This window comes from Dermacentor andersoni, chromosome 6 (genome assembly GCF_023375885.2).
Source record: "Dermacentor andersoni chromosome 6, qqDerAnde1_hic_scaffold, whole genome shotgun sequence".
Lineage (NCBI taxonomy): Eukaryota > Metazoa > Arthropoda > Arachnida > Ixodida > Ixodidae > Dermacentor > Dermacentor andersoni.
Genome location: NC_092819.1, coordinates 181,852,195 through 181,871,991, shown reverse-complemented (window position 1 = coordinate 181,871,991; position 19,797 = coordinate 181,852,195). Strand labels below are relative to the sequence as shown.

General features: G+C 44.4%; 1 protein-coding gene across 2 annotated transcripts in view; it reads right to left on the bottom strand.

Moving 5' to 3' along the window:
- l(2)10685 (5-methylcytosine rRNA methyltransferase l(2)10685) overlaps nucleotides 1-19,797 on the bottom strand; it is an 81,037-nt gene continuing 61,240 nt past the window's right edge. For both annotated transcript variants that reach the window (XM_055067002.2, XM_050172371.3), the window contains exons 5-6: nucleotides 17,027-17,178; nucleotides 1-10,668 (exon numbers count right to left, since the gene is read on the bottom strand). In XM_055067002.2, coding sequence (XP_054922977.1) covers nucleotides 10,273-10,668; nucleotides 17,027-17,178 — 548 coding nt within the window. In that variant the 3' untranslated portion in view covers nucleotides 1-10,272. The remainder of the gene's footprint in view (nucleotides 10,669-17,026; nucleotides 17,179-19,797) is intronic.

The window sequence follows — 19,797 nt, the reverse complement described above, 5'->3', positions numbered from 1 at the left end:
TTAAAAAAAAAACTTGTTTATTTAACCATCTTTTTCTTCTCTTGTGTTTTATGTAAGGTAATATTTTGCATTAATGTTGCAGAGAATGTTTCGTGCTTGACATTTTTAAGTTTGTGTGAAATAGAAGATGTGCAAAAACGCATCAATGTTGCAAACTTTTTCTGATTTGGGCAATGTATGGAATTTTTTACATATCTTTTTCGTTAGTGGGCAGCATAAAAAATGCATGGAACTAATTTACTGCGAAGCATATTAAAACGAGAAGTGTTTTGACACTTTTTTTTGCACTTTACGTTTAATTTGGCCGTGAAATGAGAAAATATCGTAAGTAATAGGAGGATGCTTGTGCCACCACCTTCAAATATTTTTTTTGGATTGCTGGGAATGCTTTTCAGGAACAAAAATTTGGTTCCATGCAGTTTGAATATTCCTACATGACATGGTGCTAACAATACCTGGGTCCGAACTGGCCGCCGTTGGAATCTGAACCTGGCAATGTTTAACGCTGGAGCATTATCTAGTGAGGCAAGTCTAGCAGTGCTATTGGAGGAACTAGAGGGCAGCAAATGGGATGTAATAGGGCTCAGTGAAGTTAGGAGGACAAAAGAAGCATATACTGTGCAAAAAGCAGGCACGTTTTGTGCTACCGGGGCTTAGCGGAGAGACGAGAACTGGGAGTCGGATTCCTGATTAATAAGGATATAGTCAGTAACATAAAGGAATTATATAGCACAAACCAGAGGGTGGCAGGTCTTGTGAAATTTACTAAGAGGTACAGATTGAAGGTTGTACAGGTTTACGCCCCTACATCCAGTCATGATGACCAGGCCAGAAGTCGAAAGCTTTTATGAAGACGTGGAGTCGGCGATGGGTAAAGTCAAAACAAGATACACTATACTGATGGGCGACTTCAATGCCAAGGTAGGCAAGAATCACGCTGGAGACAAGGCAGTGGGGGAATATGGCATAGGCACTAGGAATAGCAGGGGAGAGTTACTAGTAGAGTTTGCAGAACAGAATAACATGCGGATAATCAATACCTTCTGCAAGCGGGATAGCCGAAAGTAGACGTGGAGGAGCCCGATTGCCGAGACTAGAAATGAAATAGAATTTATACTCTGCGCTAACTCTGGCATCATGCAAGGTGTGGACGTGCTCGGCAAGGTGCGCTGCAATGACCATAGGATGGTAAGAACTCCAATTAACCTAGACTTGAGGTGGGAATGGAAGAAACTGGTACATAAGAAGCCGATCAATGAGTTAGCGGTAACAGGGAAAATAGAGGAATTCCGGATCAAGCTACAGAACAGGTATTCGGCTTTAACTCAGGAAGAGGACTTTAGTATTGAAGCAATGAACGACAATCTTATGCGCATCATTAAGGAGTCTGCAATAGAAGTCTGTGGCAACTCCGTTAGACAGGATACCAGTAAGCTATCACAGGAGACGAAAGATCTGATCAAGAAACTCCAATGTACGAAGGCCTCTAACCCTACAGCTAGAATAGAACTGGCAGAACTTTCCAAGTTAATCAACAAGCGTAAGATAGTTGACATAAGGAAGTATAATATGGATAGAATTGAACATGCCCTCAGGAACGGAGGTAGCCTAAAAGCAGTGGAGAAGAAACTTGGCTTAGGCAAGAATCAGACGTACGCGTTCAGAGACAAAGCCGGCAATATCATTACCAATATGAATTGGATAGTTCAAGTGGCTGAGGAGTTCTATAAAAATTTATACAGTACCAGTGGCACCCATGACGATAATGGAAGAGAGAATAGTCTAGAGGAATTTGAAATCTCACAAGTAATGCCAGAAGAAGTAGAGAAAGCCTTGGGAGCTATGCAAAGGGGGAAGGCAGCTGGGGAGGATCAGGTAACAGCATATTTGCTGAAGGATGGTGGGCAGATTGTTCTAGAAAAACTGGCCACCCTGTATACGCAATGCCTCATGACTTAGAGCGTACCGGAATCTTGGAAGAACGCTAACATAATCCTAATCCATAAGAAAGGGGACGCCAAAGACTTGAAAATATTATAGACCGATCAGCTTACTGTCCGTTGCCTACAAAGTATTTACTAAAGTAATCGCAAATAGAATCAGGAACACCTTAGACCAGGCAGGATTCCGTAAAGGCTACTCACGAATAGACCATATTTGCACTATCAATCAGGTGATAGAGAAATGTGCAGAATATAACCAACCCTTATATATAGCTTTCATTGATTACGAGAAAGCGTTCAATTCAGTCGAAACCTCAGCAGTCATGGAGGCATTATGGAATCAGGGTGTAGACGAGCCGTATGTAAAAACACTGAAAGATATCTATAGCGGCTCCACAGCCAACGTAGTCCTCCATAAAGAAAGCAACAAAATCCCAATAAAGAAAGGCGTCAGGCAGGGAGATACGATATCTCCAATGCTATTCACAGCGTGTTTACAGGAGCTATTCAGAGACCTGGATTGGGAAGAATTGGGGATAAAAGTTAATGGAGAATACCTTAGTAACTTGCGATTGGCTGATGATATTGCCTTGCTTAGTAACTCAGGGGACCAATTGCAATGCATGCTCACTAACCTGGATAGGCAAAGCAGAAGGGTGGGTCTAAAAATTAATCTGCAGAAAACTAAAGTAATGTTTAACAGTCTTGGAAAAGAACAGCAGTTTACGATACGTAGCAAGGCACTGGAAGTGGTAAGGGAATACATCTACTTAGGGCAGGTAGTGACGGCAGATCTGGATCATGAGACGGAAATAATCATAAGAATAAGAATGGGCTGGGGTGCGTTTGGCAGGCATTCTCAGATCATGAACAGCAGGTTGCCATTATCCTTTCAATAGATTAAGCGCCAAAAGTGACGGCACACAAGAAGAAATACAGACGGGACAAGGCGCTACTTGCAACTGTTTATTGAAATGACAGGTGGCTGATTATATAGCCATGAGGAGAGGGGAACGAAAAAAAGGAGGGACACTAAATATGTGACTGCGCACGTGCGAGAACACTGAAGATAGAGGGAATCATGCTTAATCTAAATCTAAAACTTATCTAAAAACATACTTTCATTCGAGTATATATTCAAAGACGGGGTACTGATACAGTTGTCCCCTCTTTTCTTAATCTCGTTGGCCTCCAACAATTCCCGCGCAACAGAATCTCTACTTTTATACATGATTGTCGTATCATGAAGCCTCGCTTCACATACCCGTTCATCCTCATTTCCGCAGGCCTTGCAATGAAGCGGCAGGTTTGAACCATATCCATTTTTCAATGATAGCTTATGCTCCCGCAGGCGTTCATTAATACATCGCCCAGTTTGGCCGATATACTCTTTTCCACACTTCATTGGTATGTGGTATACTACCCCTTCTTCACACTTAACGAAGGGGTTCGTATGTTTAATAGAACACCCTACTTTTTTTGAGTCATCCGGACCAATTAGGCGGCACAATGTAGCAAGCTTTCGCGGCGCGGAAAAAACCACAGGAATTTTGTATTTCACAGCGACATGTTTCAGATTATGCGCCACTTTATGAGAATATGGTATCACCACCGCTTTACCTTTCTTTTCGACTGTTAGACCTTCTTCACTTCTTTTTCTTTCTTTTTTGAGTTTTTTCAATAACGCCTCTGAAACTGCGCTTAAAGCCAAGCAAGGAAAGCCAGCCTTCCTCAACTTCAAAATCTGGTCGTCAAAGCTTGCTTGTGCCTTATGACAGCATGATTTTTTCAGTGCGGATTCTAGGCACATAGTGGCAATTGCTCGTTTAACAGTCTTGGAGTGTGTAGACTCATACGGCAACACCTCTTTGCGGGCACGGGGTCGGTACATCCAGCAGGAGCCTTCGTCAGTAAGGGTTATGTTAAGATCTAAAAACTGCAAGCTGTTATCCTTGGCTAGTTCGAAAGTAAAATCTAAGCCTTTTCCTTGCTGTTTAAAATCAGTTAAAATGCCCTGCACAGTATGAGAGTAAGTCAAGGGAGATCGTTCCGTCAGTAAAATTAAAAAATCGTCAACATACCTAAAAACCTTGAGCACATTGCCTCCGTCAAACACCTTCGATAGCGCTCTGTCGATGCCCGCAAGGAAAATGTTGCAAAGTACGGGAGCCACGCACGAGCCAATACAAATTCCTTTCCTTTGCACATAAAAGTGGCCTTGAAAACACACAGCCGTTGAGCACAAATAAAACTCCAAGAGTGCCATGAAGTTATCCACGGAAATTCCTGCTGTATTTTGAAAGGATACCTGCCCGTTCATCTCAATGCAGCTCAGGACGGCAGCTAACAATTCTTTTTGCGGAATAGAATAAAAAAGGTCAACAACATCTATTGAGAACAAGCATCCTATCGACTGGGACTCACGTAAAAAGGCTATGACGTCAAAACTATTCTTTACCATGAATGGGTCATCTATAACCAACGTGTTAAGCTGCTTTAGAAGGTAGCGGCTAACGTTGTTTTGCCAGGAAGCTCTTTCACTTACAATACATCTGAACGGTATATCATCTTTGTGCGTTTTTGCAGTAAAGAATACATTTAAACAGTTTTTTCTACATTTCTGGACGCTACTAGCCAGCTTCTGTAGTCCAAGGTCTTCACATAAAGATATGGCACGGCTCTTTTCCTTACTTGGCTTGAGTTTCGTCACCTTGAAATTCTTCTGGATGGCTTGTAGAGCCTTTTCGTTAAACATGCCCGACGGCATGGCCACGAACCCTCCTTCTTTGTCGGCCTGCAGGAGTCGAAGGTCAGGATCCCGGGACATGAGCTTCTTTCCCTGAATAGAAGGATTTCCAACAAAGCTGCACCAGAGGATAAGGAAAGGTGTCTGCTGGACGGAGTTGACAGCCTGACCAGAACGGTGTCTAAGAAAGGAACTCGTCCAAGAACCCCCACAAGACGTATCGTGAATTTTTTCAACGACAATGACCTTCGACTCCTGCAGGCCGACAAAGAAGGAGGGTTCGTGGCCATGCCGTCGGGCATGTTTAACGAAAAGGCTCTACAAGCCATCCAGAAGAATTTCAAGGTGACGAAACTCAAGCCAAGTAAGGAAAAGAGCCGTGCCATATCTTTATGTGAAGACCTTGGACTACAGAAGCTGGCTAGTAGCGTCCAGAAATGTAGAAAAAACTGTTTAAATGTATTCTTTACTGCAAAAACGCACAAAGATGATATACCGTTCAGATGTATTGTAAGTGAAAGAGCTTCCTGGCAAAACAACGTTAGCCGCTACCTTCTAAAGCAGCTTAACACGTTGGTTATAGATGACCCATTCATGGTAAAGAATAGTTTTGACGTCATAGCCTTTTTACGTGAGTCCCAGTCGATAGGATGCTTGTTCTCAATAGATGTTGTTGACCTTTTTTATTCTATTCCGCAAAAAGAATTGTTAGCTGCCGTCCTGAGCTGCATTGAGATGAACGGGCAGGTATCCTTTCAAAATACAGCAGGAATTTCCGTGGATAACTTCATGGCACTCTTGGAGTTTTATTTGTGCTCAACGGCTGTGTGTTTTCAAGGCCACTTTTATGTGCAAAGGAAAGGAATTTGTATTGGCTCGTGCGTGGCTCCCGTACTTTGCAACATTTTCCTTGCGGGCATCGACAGAGCGCTATCGAAGGTGTTTGACGGAGGCAATGTGCTCAAGGTTTTTAGGTATGTTGACGATTTTTTAATTTTACTGACGGAACGATCTCCCTTGACTTACTCTCATACTGTGCAGGGCATTTTAACTGATTTTAAACAGCAAGGAAAAGGCTTAGATTTTACTTTCGAACTAGCCAAGGATAACAGCTTGCAGTTTTTAGATCTTAACATAACCCTTACTGACGAAGGCTCCTGCTGGATGTACCGACCCCGTGCCCGCAAAGAGGTGTTGCCGTATGAGTCTACACACTCCAAGACTGTTAAACGAGCAATTGCCACTATGTGCCTAGAATCCGCACTGAAAAAATCATGCTGTCATAAGGCACAAGCAAGCTTTGACGACCAGATTTTGAAGTTGAGGAAGGCTGGCTTTCCTTGCTTGGCTTTAAGCGCAGTTTCAGAGGCGTTACTGAAAAAACTCAAAAAAGAAAGAAAAAGAAGTGAAGAAGGTCTAACAGTCGAAAAGAAAGGTAAAGCGGTGGTGATACCATATTCTCATAAAGTGGCGCATAATCTGAAACATGTCGCTGTGAAATACAAAATTCCTGTGGTTTTTTCCGCGCCGCGAAAGCTTGCTACATTGTGCCGCCTAATTGGTCCGGATGACTCAAAAAAAGTAGGGTGTTCTATTAAACATACGAACCCCTTCGTTAAGTGTGAAGAAGGGGTAGTATACCACATACCAATGAAGTGTGGAAAAGAGTATATCGGCCAAACTGGGCGATGTATTAATGAACGCCTGCGGGAGCATAAGCTATCATTGAAAAATGGATATGGTTCAAACCTGCCGCTTCATTGCAAGGCCTGCGGAAATGAGGATGAACGGGTATGTGAAGCGAGGCTTCATGATACGACAATCATGTATAAAAGTAGAGATTCTGTTGCGCGGGAATTGTTGGAGGCCAACGAGATTAAGAAAAGAGGGGACAACTGTATCAGTACCCCGTCTTTGAATATATACTCGAATGAAAGTATGTTTTTAGATAAGTTTTAGATTTAGATTAAGCATGATTCCCTCTATCTTCAGTGTTCTCGCACGTGCGCAGTCACATATTTAGTGTCCCTCCTTTTTTTCGTTCCCCTCTCCTCATGGCTATATAATCAGCCACCTGTCATTTCAATAAACAGTTGCAAGTAGCGCCTTGTCCCGTCTGTATTTCTTCTTGTGTGCCGTCACTTTTGGCGCTTAATCTATTGAAAGCTATGCACCAACTAGCCCCACAACGTGTTTTACTGCCATTATCCCTCAAGAGAAAAGTGTATAACAGCTGTGTCTTACCAGTACTCGCGTACGGGGCAGAAACTTGGAGGCTTACGAAAAGGGTTCTACTTAAATCGAGGACGACGCAACCAGCTATGGAAAGAAGAATGATGGGAGTAACGTTGCGGGGGGTATAAGAAGAGAACAGATTGGGTGAGGGAACAAACGTGAGTTAATGACATCTTAGTTGAAATCAAGAAAAAGTAATGGGCATGGGCAGGACATGTAATGAGGAGGGAAGATAACCGATGGTCATTAAGGGTTACGGACTGGATTCCAAGGGAAGGGAAGCATAGCAGGAGGCGGCAGAAAGCTAGGCGGGCGGATAAGATTAAGAAGTTTGCAGGGACAACATGGCCACAATTAGTACATGACCAGGGTAGTTGGAGAAGTATGGGAGAGGCCTTTGCCCTGCATTGGGCGTAACCAGGCTGATGATGATATGACATAAAAGAAAACCAAAACAAAAATATCAAGCAGACATGCATGTTTGATCTCTCGTGGAATCATTCTGTACTGACTTGTCCTGTTCCTGCAATCCCTCTGGCTGCTACATGCAAGTGCAGCCATAAGAAACATGCAGAGAACTGTAGTTCAGTATTTTAGATTGTTTAGTAGCAACGTCATCATATCTAGCCACATGATGTCAGCAAATCTGCCCTGTGACTTCAGGTTGTGACAACGCCGATGACGGCAGGTCCAGCATGCTGAGACTTTACCTCTTCTATAGACCCTTTCACTGTTTACAACCATAGGCCCAGGATGGTTTCCGTTTTGCTCATTGACGGAGACTGCGAAATTTTGCGAGCAAGAAAGGCATTGGCTACGATATTGACTAGCAAGAGTGCATTAAAATCTAAGCCCGTAGATTTTCTACAGTTTTCCTTTGTACATAAGAACAATTTTACAAGTGAATGTTGCCTTACATTACACAAAGTTTTTTATGTATTTGTCTTGAGGTGTAATGCGTAAGTCTTTTATCCGAAAACTTAAAGATATACTTTCCGACGGGAAAACAACTTAAAAACGTGCTTTGTGTTCTGGTGCTGTAGACTCATAAGGCTCGTGACTGGAAGTTTCTTGGGGGCGCACTCTCGCTGCAGTTATCGCGCGAGTAGAACCGTCTAGTATACGGCAGGCCAAGCAGTGGGTTCGTCCGTGTGTTTGTGGTAAAAAATGGCCAAGGATGAGCTCAAGGGAGGTATTCTGTAGGAGTCCACTTAGTTGACTGTCCATTTGAGTTGCTGCTGACTGGCTGGGACCGTTCATCTCCTCCTCGCTCGCACACCTGCATCAAATCATCAGCAACCGAAATGGACAATCCGCTAGGTGGACTCTTACAGAATACCTCGCCAGCTCGTCAGTGGTACGTTTCATTTTGCAGCAATGCCATGGACGAGCTCGTATTGTGCCAGTGCTTTGCTGTGCTACTGGTAGATGACAGCACAGTATTTATGTGGCAGAGCAAGCAGGAGCGAGTTTGTTTTGGTAGAGGAACATGTTGGCAACTGGGGTCCTGAAAAATATTTTACCCATTTTTGGGATACGAATAGTGTGGCACAAAAGGGGTGAAGTGCAGTTAAACCGCAATATAACGAAGTTGGTAAAATTGGCAATTTGCTTCGTTATATCGAAATTTAGTTCTATTGAAATTTGACCTTTTATGCAAATAAGCACAGTCGCCGATAAATTTTTCTTACTTGGAAAGGGGCCGCAGAATTTTTTGAATTATCGGGCAATCTAGGAAAAGCAAATTTGATTGACATAATTAATTTTGATAAATTTGGGAGTCGACGATGAATGATACGGCGTCATGCCATGCACGTCGACAATATCTTCACATCGGCAGCACGAATTAAGCAAAGCCAGTCACACTTTTGCATGTGCTCTGCCCCTGCGGCTGATGGTGTTGCCCGCTCTGGGACGATGCTATTGGGAAAAGCGGTGGCAGCGGGGAGTGGATGCTTCGTTTGACTCTCGCTCCAAGGGGTTGCTGAAACTCGAGATTACGCAACCTCCAATACTACATGCGCGATTGGATAGCTTACATTGTGCCACGCCGTCTCGGCATGCCCACTCTTTGCACACGCGGCAGATTACCTCTAAGGCAGGGTGCGCGGCTGCATATGCGCTTAGCCGCGCTTGTGTGCAGCCACGGCCGAGATGCGCGCCAACTTACCCCAGCTTACCTCAATTAACCACGCGAGGGGGGGGGGCGCCCCCCCCCTCGCGTGGTTAATTGCGTCTCTTCCCTCTCTTTCCCTTCGCTCGCGCAGGTCACTCGTGAAGCCACCACCTTTCTTGTCTCAGCCTCGCACACTTTCACTCGCACCTAAAGCACACAGTGCACAGGGCACGATAGGATCTTATCGTGCTCGTACTTCGTATGGAACATGATGCGGCTCCACTTCGGCGGTCGCTCTTGTCGTGCGGCGCACGATTTCAGAGGTGCGTTTGCAAGCGCTGCTTGTAATTAAATCATTTGACCATCTGCATCAGCGGAAGTTTCAATTTATTGTCTCCGCATTCTTTTGCGGCGGCAGTAAAATTTCGTTATATTGAAATCGCACACACACACTTTGTTATATTGAGGTACTAATACATGCTGTATATGGGAAAGATACCTGAGAAGAGTTAACTGCTAGGCTAGTTAACTGCTGGGCACCACTAGCGGCCATGGTGTCATCGTCTTTCTTGTGTGTGTTGCTTTTTTTTTTGGTGCAAAATCTTTTCAATATGGGAAAGAGGTCATGAAAACTTACATGCTTCGTTATATCGAGAATTTTGAAACTCTCATACTGGCCAAGTGTGATTCTTTTACATGCGAGAAGTGTAGATAGAACTGCTACAACTGCGAAAATAGGTATCAGTATTTCTTTAATGCTGGCGGCAACCAGCAGAAGACCCATGATTGTTGTACAACAAGCTCTGGTCTTGTTGATTCTAATAGTCTGAGCTCTTCAAGAATAGCCGTGCTTCAGACATGTTGGTACAGAATGCATCCAGACAGACACGCCTCTTGCATACGTAAAGCCCTGCAGTTCTCGAGTGTGCTGAACCAGGAATCTACTGTTTTCCAGACTAAGGCCTGTATATTTCCAAGGAGCTAGATGCATTCCTCTCTACTGAAACGGAAATGAAAAGCTCAAGTTTCGAGAGATAACTGCACATGTGTGTGCAGACCACAACGTGCTCTCCAACATCATGCTGAGGACAAGGACTTTGAATGACCAATAAAAAGACTAGTTGGCATCTACATAGAGAAACTGTTCAGCGCCATCTCCAGTCACCCCCACGGCCTCACTTGGCAGATGCCAGCCCAGAATGTCACTCTACACAGGGTTACCCGAGGTGTTATTAGCGTATACGCTCGATGCGCGCCACATATAATGGTCCCACATTGTTGGGCAGGTACGGCAGTGCCAGCTGCCCGTAGCGACAGCCCTCGAAGAAGCGAAAGGGTAGCGGGGCAAATGCCTCGGACAGGTCAACGACAGCATACTGGGCCGAACTGGTGCGCTGAAGCTGTTGCAGTGCCATGTGCACCACGCCATCGTTCTGAATGGGCGACAGGGAGCAGGTGGAGTACACCAGGCTGCCACCAAAGCGCAGCAGGGGCAGTGCCTGGCACAGCATGTCCATCTGCCGCTGGGGCAGCTCGAGCCGTTCCTGCTGCCGCTTTTGGCTGAACCAGTTGTTGTCGTCCTCGGCCACGGACAGACGGTCGTTGGTGCACGGAACGTCAAGCAGGATCTGCGCAACAGCGAATGACCAGCGCTGGGACTTTTCGTACAAACGACAGCACAGCCGGTCCGGCGAAGTGGCTCGCAACATGTGTCACTTTAATGTTTGGTGACATCGCATGTTACTTACCTCAAAATTGAAGTGCTTAGAAAACACAAACTTTGGAAAGTTGGTATTATGTTCATGGCAGCAACAGCATGACTTAAGAGGAAGCTTTAGCTCAGGGCCAAGTCATGTTTCCCAATTCAAATACTACGTGTAAAATGCAGAAATGCTTCTATGTGGCAACCCCTGGACCTATTTGAATAAAATTTGTTGCATTTCAGAGAAATTCTAGTAACTATAGAAAGCAGGGCTCTGATTTAGGGCTGCCAATTCTCTAGGAAAATTTATGAACATCAGTAAGGCACGAAATTAGAAGCACAATGTTTACGAATATGTAACTCTGCACCAAAGACAGATAAAGTGCACTCTCTTTAAACAGAACCTCAAGGGACCAGGGAAATTGGTTCCGTTTATCAGGAGTTGCATTTACTGAGACACACTGAAGAGAGCATTGTATGAATACAAGATCAACCAACCATGAGGATGGTGTTCTGTTTAAGCGATTTCCATTCATCAACATTCCACTACTATTGCAGTTTTGTAAACTGCATTTGTTAAAGCATCTCGATTGGGCAAACTTCCTATATTAATTTGCAGCTTGTGTAAAACTGCTACGATGCTTATGAGGCTTTTGCTAACTCCTACTCTTAAATTAGTGCAATATCTTAGAGCAGTGTATAATATATCAATTTTGTCTGCTTTAAATAAATCGTAAGGTGCAGCTTACAGAATTGTGATATCACATTTTATTGCTGAATTAAGAGTTGTAAACTTTAGGTTGTGTTTACTGCGATAAGAACTACACTGACACTCCAGGCACATTTCTGCCATCCTCATCTGCATCGCCGTGATGCTCCATATAAAGTCCAAGGACAATAATATCATCGCTGTGCGCCGTATGCTGCATGTGCATGCGAGTGTGAGCCGACAATGGTGGCTCAGTCTTGCGCGTGCAGGGAGGAAAGCAGGGAAAAAGTGCACCATCTTCCGCTGCGCGCAAGGTACCGAGAGGAGGGAGCGTTCTCCTCTGGTGGCAGCTGCGCATGGTGCGGCCGCACGGGCCCCGCCTTGAAAGCAATCCGCATTAGTGACAGAGTGCGCCCGGTACTGGTAGTTTCGTGCGTGCTTTGTGCTGAAGCAAGAGGCAGCACGAAGGGCAATTCACTCAGTGCTGCTCCAATGCTTTCCCACTGCAGCGTTTTGACGAGTGTGCGCGGTCATCGAGTGAGATGTGTTCATGTTTGCCTGTGTGTGCATAACACCATGCTTGTTAATTTAGTCAGTTAGCAAACGTTTACAAGTTACTACTTTTCTTACTTCTTATAGCTGTTTACTAATTTACTTTGCCGTTTGGACAAAACTGCTGACTTTTTTGAAATACTTTTACAATCTTCAATAACTAAAAAAAAATTATTGATAGCTTAAGTTAAAGCAAAAACAAAAAAAGAAATGCTTTGTGCAGTCATTAAACTTGAACCTTTACTTTTAGGTACAAGTAACTTCTTCAGTAACAGTGAAGTGGTTGCCAAAAAGAAAAAAAGAATTTCGCTGTTCCCATGCATTTAGATATAGTTGTGAACAACCTACTGTGGAAATGAAGTTGGCACAGGAAGCACAAGCTATGAATGCAAAACGTGCGCAAGTAAGGGCACTCCTGAAAAAACTCACATGCATTAGTTTAAGCTGGGGAAGAAAAAAATTCATCTTATTTATCGCAACAAAAGGAGAACATTGACAACTGAATGTTAAATTTGACTTATGTTCTGGCTTTAATCTTCTTTTATATTGGGCAGATGTGAAACTGTCACACGTGGAAGCTATAGTGATTCAGTACCTGTTCTGAGAAACCAAGAGCATTGTCAAACACTGCTGGAATACTTGCCACAGTAACATGCGTGCAGAAGTTACGCCCCCCCGTAGCTTTCCCTTCACTGCCATGGAAACTTGTCCATGATTATAGGAGCACCTGCACTAAAGCTTCCCCTTAGACAAGGTTCAAGAAAGAAAAAGAAACGGCAGTAAAAATAAGTAAACCAGCCACATCACTAGGCATTGGTCCCATCTACCTGGATGGACCTTGTAACGATAGAGATCGCGTGCTGTGGGAACACAGCGCTGTGTATGTCAAGGCACTGACGACGGCTGGGTCTATCACCAAATACTATAGTGAATGTTCAAAAACCAAATATAGCAGATATTTTATTCGTGAACAGAATTATTGGAATGTTCACTATTCCATTCATATTCTTATAACAGTAGGCCTCCATGGACATGAAGCTGCAAGAACCGGAAAAGAATTACTAGAAAAACGAAATCACAAAAACATTGGAATGACAGAAAGCTGAGCTAGTTGGTAAGGATTCATTATGCAGAATAGGTGAGGCGTGCAGACAGGACACAAGAGTAGAGAAGTGGACAACACGAATGCCGACTATCGACTGAAGGGAGCACTGAGGCGAAAAAAGAAAGAAGACACAAAACTAATCTGCGCAAGCTCAGCAATGGTCTCACCATGTGTCAGTCGGATACATGTGCCGGTCTACGTGAGAGATAAAAGGCACTTAATCTCTTCCTTATGTAAAGTAATCGAAGGCTGACTCACGCACGCACTTCCACCGTTATAGATATGCCATGCCTCTACCATAAGACGCGTCTCTTCATTCTTATGCCTGTACAATGTCGCGCATTCATCTAACTCTGGCATGCAGTTACAATCTTGGCAATGTAGGGAAAGATTGGAAGGCGATCCACCGGTGAACGACCTTTTATGTTCCATTAGCCTCTGATTGATACACCGTCCCGTTTGCCCTACGTAGAACTGGCCCCAGCTGAGGGAATTTTACAAACCACACCCATACAACAGTCAGTAAAACTGTTGTTCTTATTGTGCTTCACTCAACAAATATCTGTTCTTTTTTTTGCCTTTTACCTGCTCCTTTTCCCTCTGTATGGCACCGCATATCTTACCAAAGCTCATTGGGAGCAGTGAAAGCAACATTAACATCATATCTGCTTGCAACTTTTTTAAGCCTGTGCGACACTAAATGAATGTACGGAATGGCCGCTACTCTTCTTTTACTATTACTGCTTTCTGTAATCATGTCCGTCCCCCTCCAAACCGACTTCTTTAGGCATTCAGCCACAGTGGCCACTGCTACACTAGGATAACCTGCTTCTAATAGGCACCGGACCTGCGCATTAAAACGCATTAGAGCAAGCCTTAGGTGATAGCATTATCAAGATATTTCGTTACGATGATGATTACCTGATTTTCTGCAATAGGAAAGAATTAGATTCCGCTGCTACCTCAGTAAGTGAGCAATTTAAACTTTATGGAGGAGGATTAAAGTTTACCAAGGAATTTCCTCAGCAACGCGCAATTCAGTTTCTTGACATTTCCTTGGTCTTCGAACAAAATCATGTTCGTTGGCAATACTCCCCAAGATCTTCGAAGCCATTTGCTAAACTTTCAATCCAAGCCTTCCAAAGTAGTAAAAAACGGAATTGCCATGTCGTGCCTTAAGTCTTCTCTCACCAGATCCTGCATGCACAAGATGAGCGCCAGTTCTAATGCGCAAGTCCGGCGCCTATTAGAAGCAGGTTATCCTAGTGCAGCAGTGGCCACTGTGGCTGAATGCCTAAAGAAGTCAGTTTCGAGGGGGACGGACATGATTACAGAAAGCAGTAATAGCAAAAAGAGAGTAGTGGCTATTTCGTACATTCATTCAGTATTGCACAGGCTTAGAAAAGTTGCAAGTAGATGTGATGTTAATGTTGCTTTCACTGCTCCCAATAAGATATGCGCTGCCGTACAGAGGAAAAAGGAGCAGGTAAAAGGCCAGAAAAGAACAGATATTTGTCCAGTGAAGCACAATAAGAACAACAGTTTTACTGACTGTCGTATGGGTGTGGTTTGTAAAATTCCCCTCAGCTGTGGCCAGTTCTACGTAGGGCAAACGGGACGGTGTATCAATCATAGGCTACGGAACATAAAAGGTCATTAACCGGTGGATCGCCTTCAAATCTTTCCCAACATTGCCAAGATTGTAACTTCACGCCAGAGTTAGATGAATTCGCAATATTGTACAGGCATAAGAATGAAGATACATGTCATATGGTAGAGGCATGGCATATCTATAATGGTGGAAGTGCATGCGTGAGTCAGCCTTCGATTACTTTATATAAGGAAGAGTTTAAGTGCCTTAACAGTTATCTCTCACGTAGACCGGCACATGTACCCGACTGACACGTGGTGACACCCTTCCTGAGCTTGCGCAGATTAGTTTTATGTCTTCTTTCGTTTTTCGCCTCAGTGCTCCCTTCAAGCCGGAATTCGTGTTATCCACTTCTCTACTCTTGTGTCGTGTCTGCACACCTCACCTTTTTTTTTTTCGCATACTGAATCACAAAAACAGAAGCCCACTGGCCGTGCATACACCACATGCCACTAGTAATATTCAGTCTAACTTTGCATGCATTGGCAATCACACACGCTGGCACCTATGGGCAACGGAGATACTGGCACTGTGTCAAGACAATTGGTCCTAATGCAGTATTTGAAGCCAGTCATAAAAGCATAACCATCTCTAGGCATCCAAAATTCTGACACCTTCTGTATCGTAATGAATTTCAGACAATTTCGCTTTCAAAAGAGAAACTGAACTGCAGAAGAGTGCATTTGCCATGCCTTTAGCAGACACCAAAGAATGATGCGGCATTTATGCTTCACAGTCGTGCAAAACATGAAGTGAGCGTCCTTATCAAGCTGCAATCTCACTGCAACGCTATGGGACTCACACGCTGGAGCGGTATTGTCTGAAGACCACTTTCGAAGATAGTTACCCTTTCACGAGATTTCACATGTCTCGGCACCGCATGCGTCCATGTATATGGCCCACAGTGTTTTTGGCAGTATGCCAACACACCATTAGGCTAGTGGGCTCCGCCAATCTTGCCAGCTTCAAACAGTGCCAAGAGCACTGTCGACTGTATACTACGACGCATCCAGTGTCGAGCCTTGCAAAAGCGGAACTATGTCTGAAAGTGATCACTTGAAAATACTGCCCCTGGCTGCTTCTGGGTGCCAGCGTCATGCCTGGTCAAAAGTGCCAGCCACTTTTCTCAACGTTGCTACAATTAGTATGCTGTGACCCCATTGATGCCCAACAGCTTCCTATATTAAGAAAAAAAAAAAAAAAGGCCATCGGCTTCCAGCTCACCACTGCTGCATGAGGCCAAACAAAATGGCAGCCAGCAAGCAGGTAAGCAAGTGTGTGTGAGGGCTGATCGACAAAAAAAAAAAGGGGGACAGATAAGTGAGAAACAGGGAGGGAGGGAGCGTGGCCTGGTATCACTCGGGTAGATAGCTGCTGCCGGACGAAAAGGGAGTGCAAGCGACACTGTCCCGACGCCTGTTCCCTGTTATTTTTGAAGATGAGGTTTCAAGATATCCGGAGTACAGCACAAACATTTTTCAAGATTAGAGGTGAAGAACACATGGGCTGCAAAAAAAATTTTCGACTTCACTGGTATTTCAAGGTATCAGAGTTTGAGTAAACGAGTGTTCACTGTATTTGAGTATTTGCAAACCCCTATTATTGAGTCTAACTGTGAAAGAGATATGCAAAAGAGTGAGTGAAGCGCTGTCCTGTCTGCTTTTTTCCCCATTCTGCTTTTGTGTGTGTGCTGTTGCACTTTGAGATCTGTCTAAATTATGAACATCAACCAACTAGCTGGACTTGCCAGTTTGTTGAATTTTTCCTCAATCAGCTCCACCAGTTGGCTTTCTAACGTGGCCCAGACGAAAAGCTGCATACAGCAGCTTGAAAGTGTCATACTCCAAAAGACTGCAAGAAGAAAATGAAAAACTGCCACAATGCTTACAGGCATGCATTACACTTGTAGGCTGTAGATAACAACGAATAAGCAAATAAATTGAGAGCTTTATACTTGTACAAACATTAAATTCACAATATGCATCAAATTTATGCAGACAAATGGTAAAAATATGACGAAGAATTTAAGTACTAGAAGTATGCAATACAGCCTGCTGAAGGACAAGAAGAAAAGAAAAAGCACATTCAAACAAAACCTACTTGCTTTCTACCACCTTTCCATCTGTTAACGTAATGCACATATTCTTTTTTGTTCTACTACTTGCTGTGTGACCCTTTGCAACATACCACAAACAACTAGAGTTATTTCATAGCTAGGCTCACTGTCTGTCAGCCCATTGCTGCAATTAGCAGCGTATGTAGCGCACCTTGTCAAACTGCCAGCCCAGAGAGCCAGGCGAAAGCAGGTTGTGATGCAGCACAGAGACCTTGTGCAGCTGCTTCTCTGGCACGTAGCTCCGGAGGCACTCACGCAGACGTTTCACACGGGATGACGATGCATCACATGCCACTGCACGGCCTGTGAGAGAGAAAAGACAAGGGTCATGTTTCACGCGCACACTCTCAGTGACATAGATGCCAAACAACTTCTGGTGGTACCAGTGTAGCATGTTGCATACATTTTAAAGTGAAGCTTCTTTTGCAAACCCCCCTGGACTTCGCTGACCGCAGCTGCTGCTACTGTCGTGCTGAAAAGCTACTGTCTGGCTGAAACAGGACAGCGCAAGTATACGAGGGCTGTCCTGTGTCCTTTCACTCTGTCATTTTGTTTGCGCTGTTACCATTATGAATGAACACCAACTTGCCCAACTTTCCACTTTAATAATGAATTGATTTTCATTTAGCCCCATCTGTACTTCCCCTGCAGATGTGCTTTCGCTGGCTGTTTTCCAACTGAGTAATATGCCATGAAAAAAAGAAATGGTGCCAGAACATCCTCACTGCAACAAGTCGTATACACCTTCAAGCACATAATCCCCTTAACAAAGCTCAGCTCTCTATGCCTTCTTTCCTGTGGTTTGGGGCATCCGCTCGGTTGGCTTCTGGTTAATTAAGGAGGGTAGGTCCCATAGAGATACGGCAACAGGTAACGTGCTGATCCTGGAGATGGTGCGATAACAAGTGAGCTGTTCTTGGAGACGATGTTAATTTGTGGTTGCGTGGATGAGGTGAGTTGCATGGCGGGGGTTTACACATCTATCTGATTTGCTGGGCAGGCAAGCAACTGCTATGCTGCAAAATGTGTCGCAGAAGCTAAGCAGTTTGTTAGCATTTAATTAACCACTTCACAAAAGCTTCGCCTCACACAGACTCCAAGATGTGCACTGGATCTGCATAATCTAACAGACTGCTGAATTGCACACTGTGTGGCTACTTTTTCAGTTTCAGTGCAAGCTTGTGCTTTTCACTGTTTTCTAAAGCGCCTCCGAGGCAATGTGGCATAAATGTCACTCGATCGGCCTGAAATGCATATAAAATACAAATCTGATCGGCACTGAAAAATGCATGGCTATAGCAATGCGTGTAACAAATTTTGAAGCAGCGGAGACTATTCCGGCAATGTTGCAGCATTGTAAAAGAGGTCAGGGAGTGCCCCCACATCATCTGAAAGCACCCCTGCGAGTGTCGTCTGCATGCCACCATGTACTTTGGATGCACCACGGCGACACTCTGCCTGCACCTCGCCAAATTCAAAGGCCACAGTACAGAAGCACACTTTCCCGCAAACAGATCAGTGTTAAACGGCGTCAGCAGACAGGGACAACAAGCTCGTGAGCCAACACATGGCACTCGCAGATTGTGCATGGGGAAAAAAAAAAAATTGTGAAGCGTGTCAGAGCAGGATCTGTAGTTGAATAAACGCTTGGCATGTTTATTTCTCATTCACCTAGATGTGTAAATGATATATCTGTCACAATTCATCTTAAGCTGGTTGTTTAAAATCTGCAAAACAGACTCAGCTGGTGGCTAGAATGGCATCGGCACTGTGTAAGTTGCAGGCTGGCGTGAGAGACAGAAATTCCAGGTCGAATAAGTGTGACAAAGAAACAGTAAAATCTCAATAATTCAAAGGCCACCGAACCACGAAAATTCTTCAAATTAAGAAGATTTTTGAATTAATGGAAATGAAGAAGAAAAAGAACAGATAACCAAGAACTTGCTGCAAAAGGAAATCACCTTTATCTTCCATGTCTGAGAAGGATTCCTTGAAGTAATCACTGATGCAGGATTGCTTGACACGGTAGTTTGCTGCCCCAAGTGCCATTTTCCCCAGCTGGCTCACAACATGTAGCATATCAAAATTGCCACTGCTGCACTCAACAAAGCTGCGGGTTCAAGAAATTGATAACCGGTGCTAAAGTGTGCGTGCGGCTGGGTTTGTTATCGTCACTGTCACCGCTGACTGGCACACTGTTGGTGATTTTATCTTCCACGTCAGCATATGTTGTTTGAACATCTGCTTCTACATTTGAATATTCCGCGATGCCTAGTCCACCGCCGTCTTCTTTGCTGGAGTCAGTGATCTGGGCACACATCGAGTCTGCCTCATTTAGGCACCATCTAAGTGTAATTCTGGTCCTCCCCACAGTGTTTACAAAATCCGGCATGTTCAAAGCATCGCCTTATGGTATTTGCCTTGAGCTTTTCCCAGGCGTACACAATCAGGCAAATCGCACCGAGGAGACCTGTCGAGTACTGCTTGTTGCTGTCTTAGCAGAGCAGAATCCGCTTCCATGGCGGTAAATCTTTGTCTGCAGTGTCACTCCATCGGCTGAGATATGGCTATTGTGTTTGCAGGGAGGAAGACACTCTTGATGGCTTCCAGGTTTGTGATGTCACCGTAGGCTGGGCAAAATTGATAACAAAAAGAGCTTTCTGCCCTCTGGCAGCAAACTTCTGGTCGAGGAGCCAGATGTACTCCTCTAATATTGCTGCCATCATCCAGGCCTTCTTATTATGTTGGTAGATGACGGCATCCCTCGGAGGAATATGCACGTCCTTGAAGCATCGGGGATTCTCCACTCTGCTGATCACAAGCAATGGAAGCTTGCTGCTTCTAGACATGCTCACGTAGAACAGGAAGGTAATTCTGTCCTTGGGCTACTTCCTCCCCGGGACAGCCGTCTCCCTGGCAGCA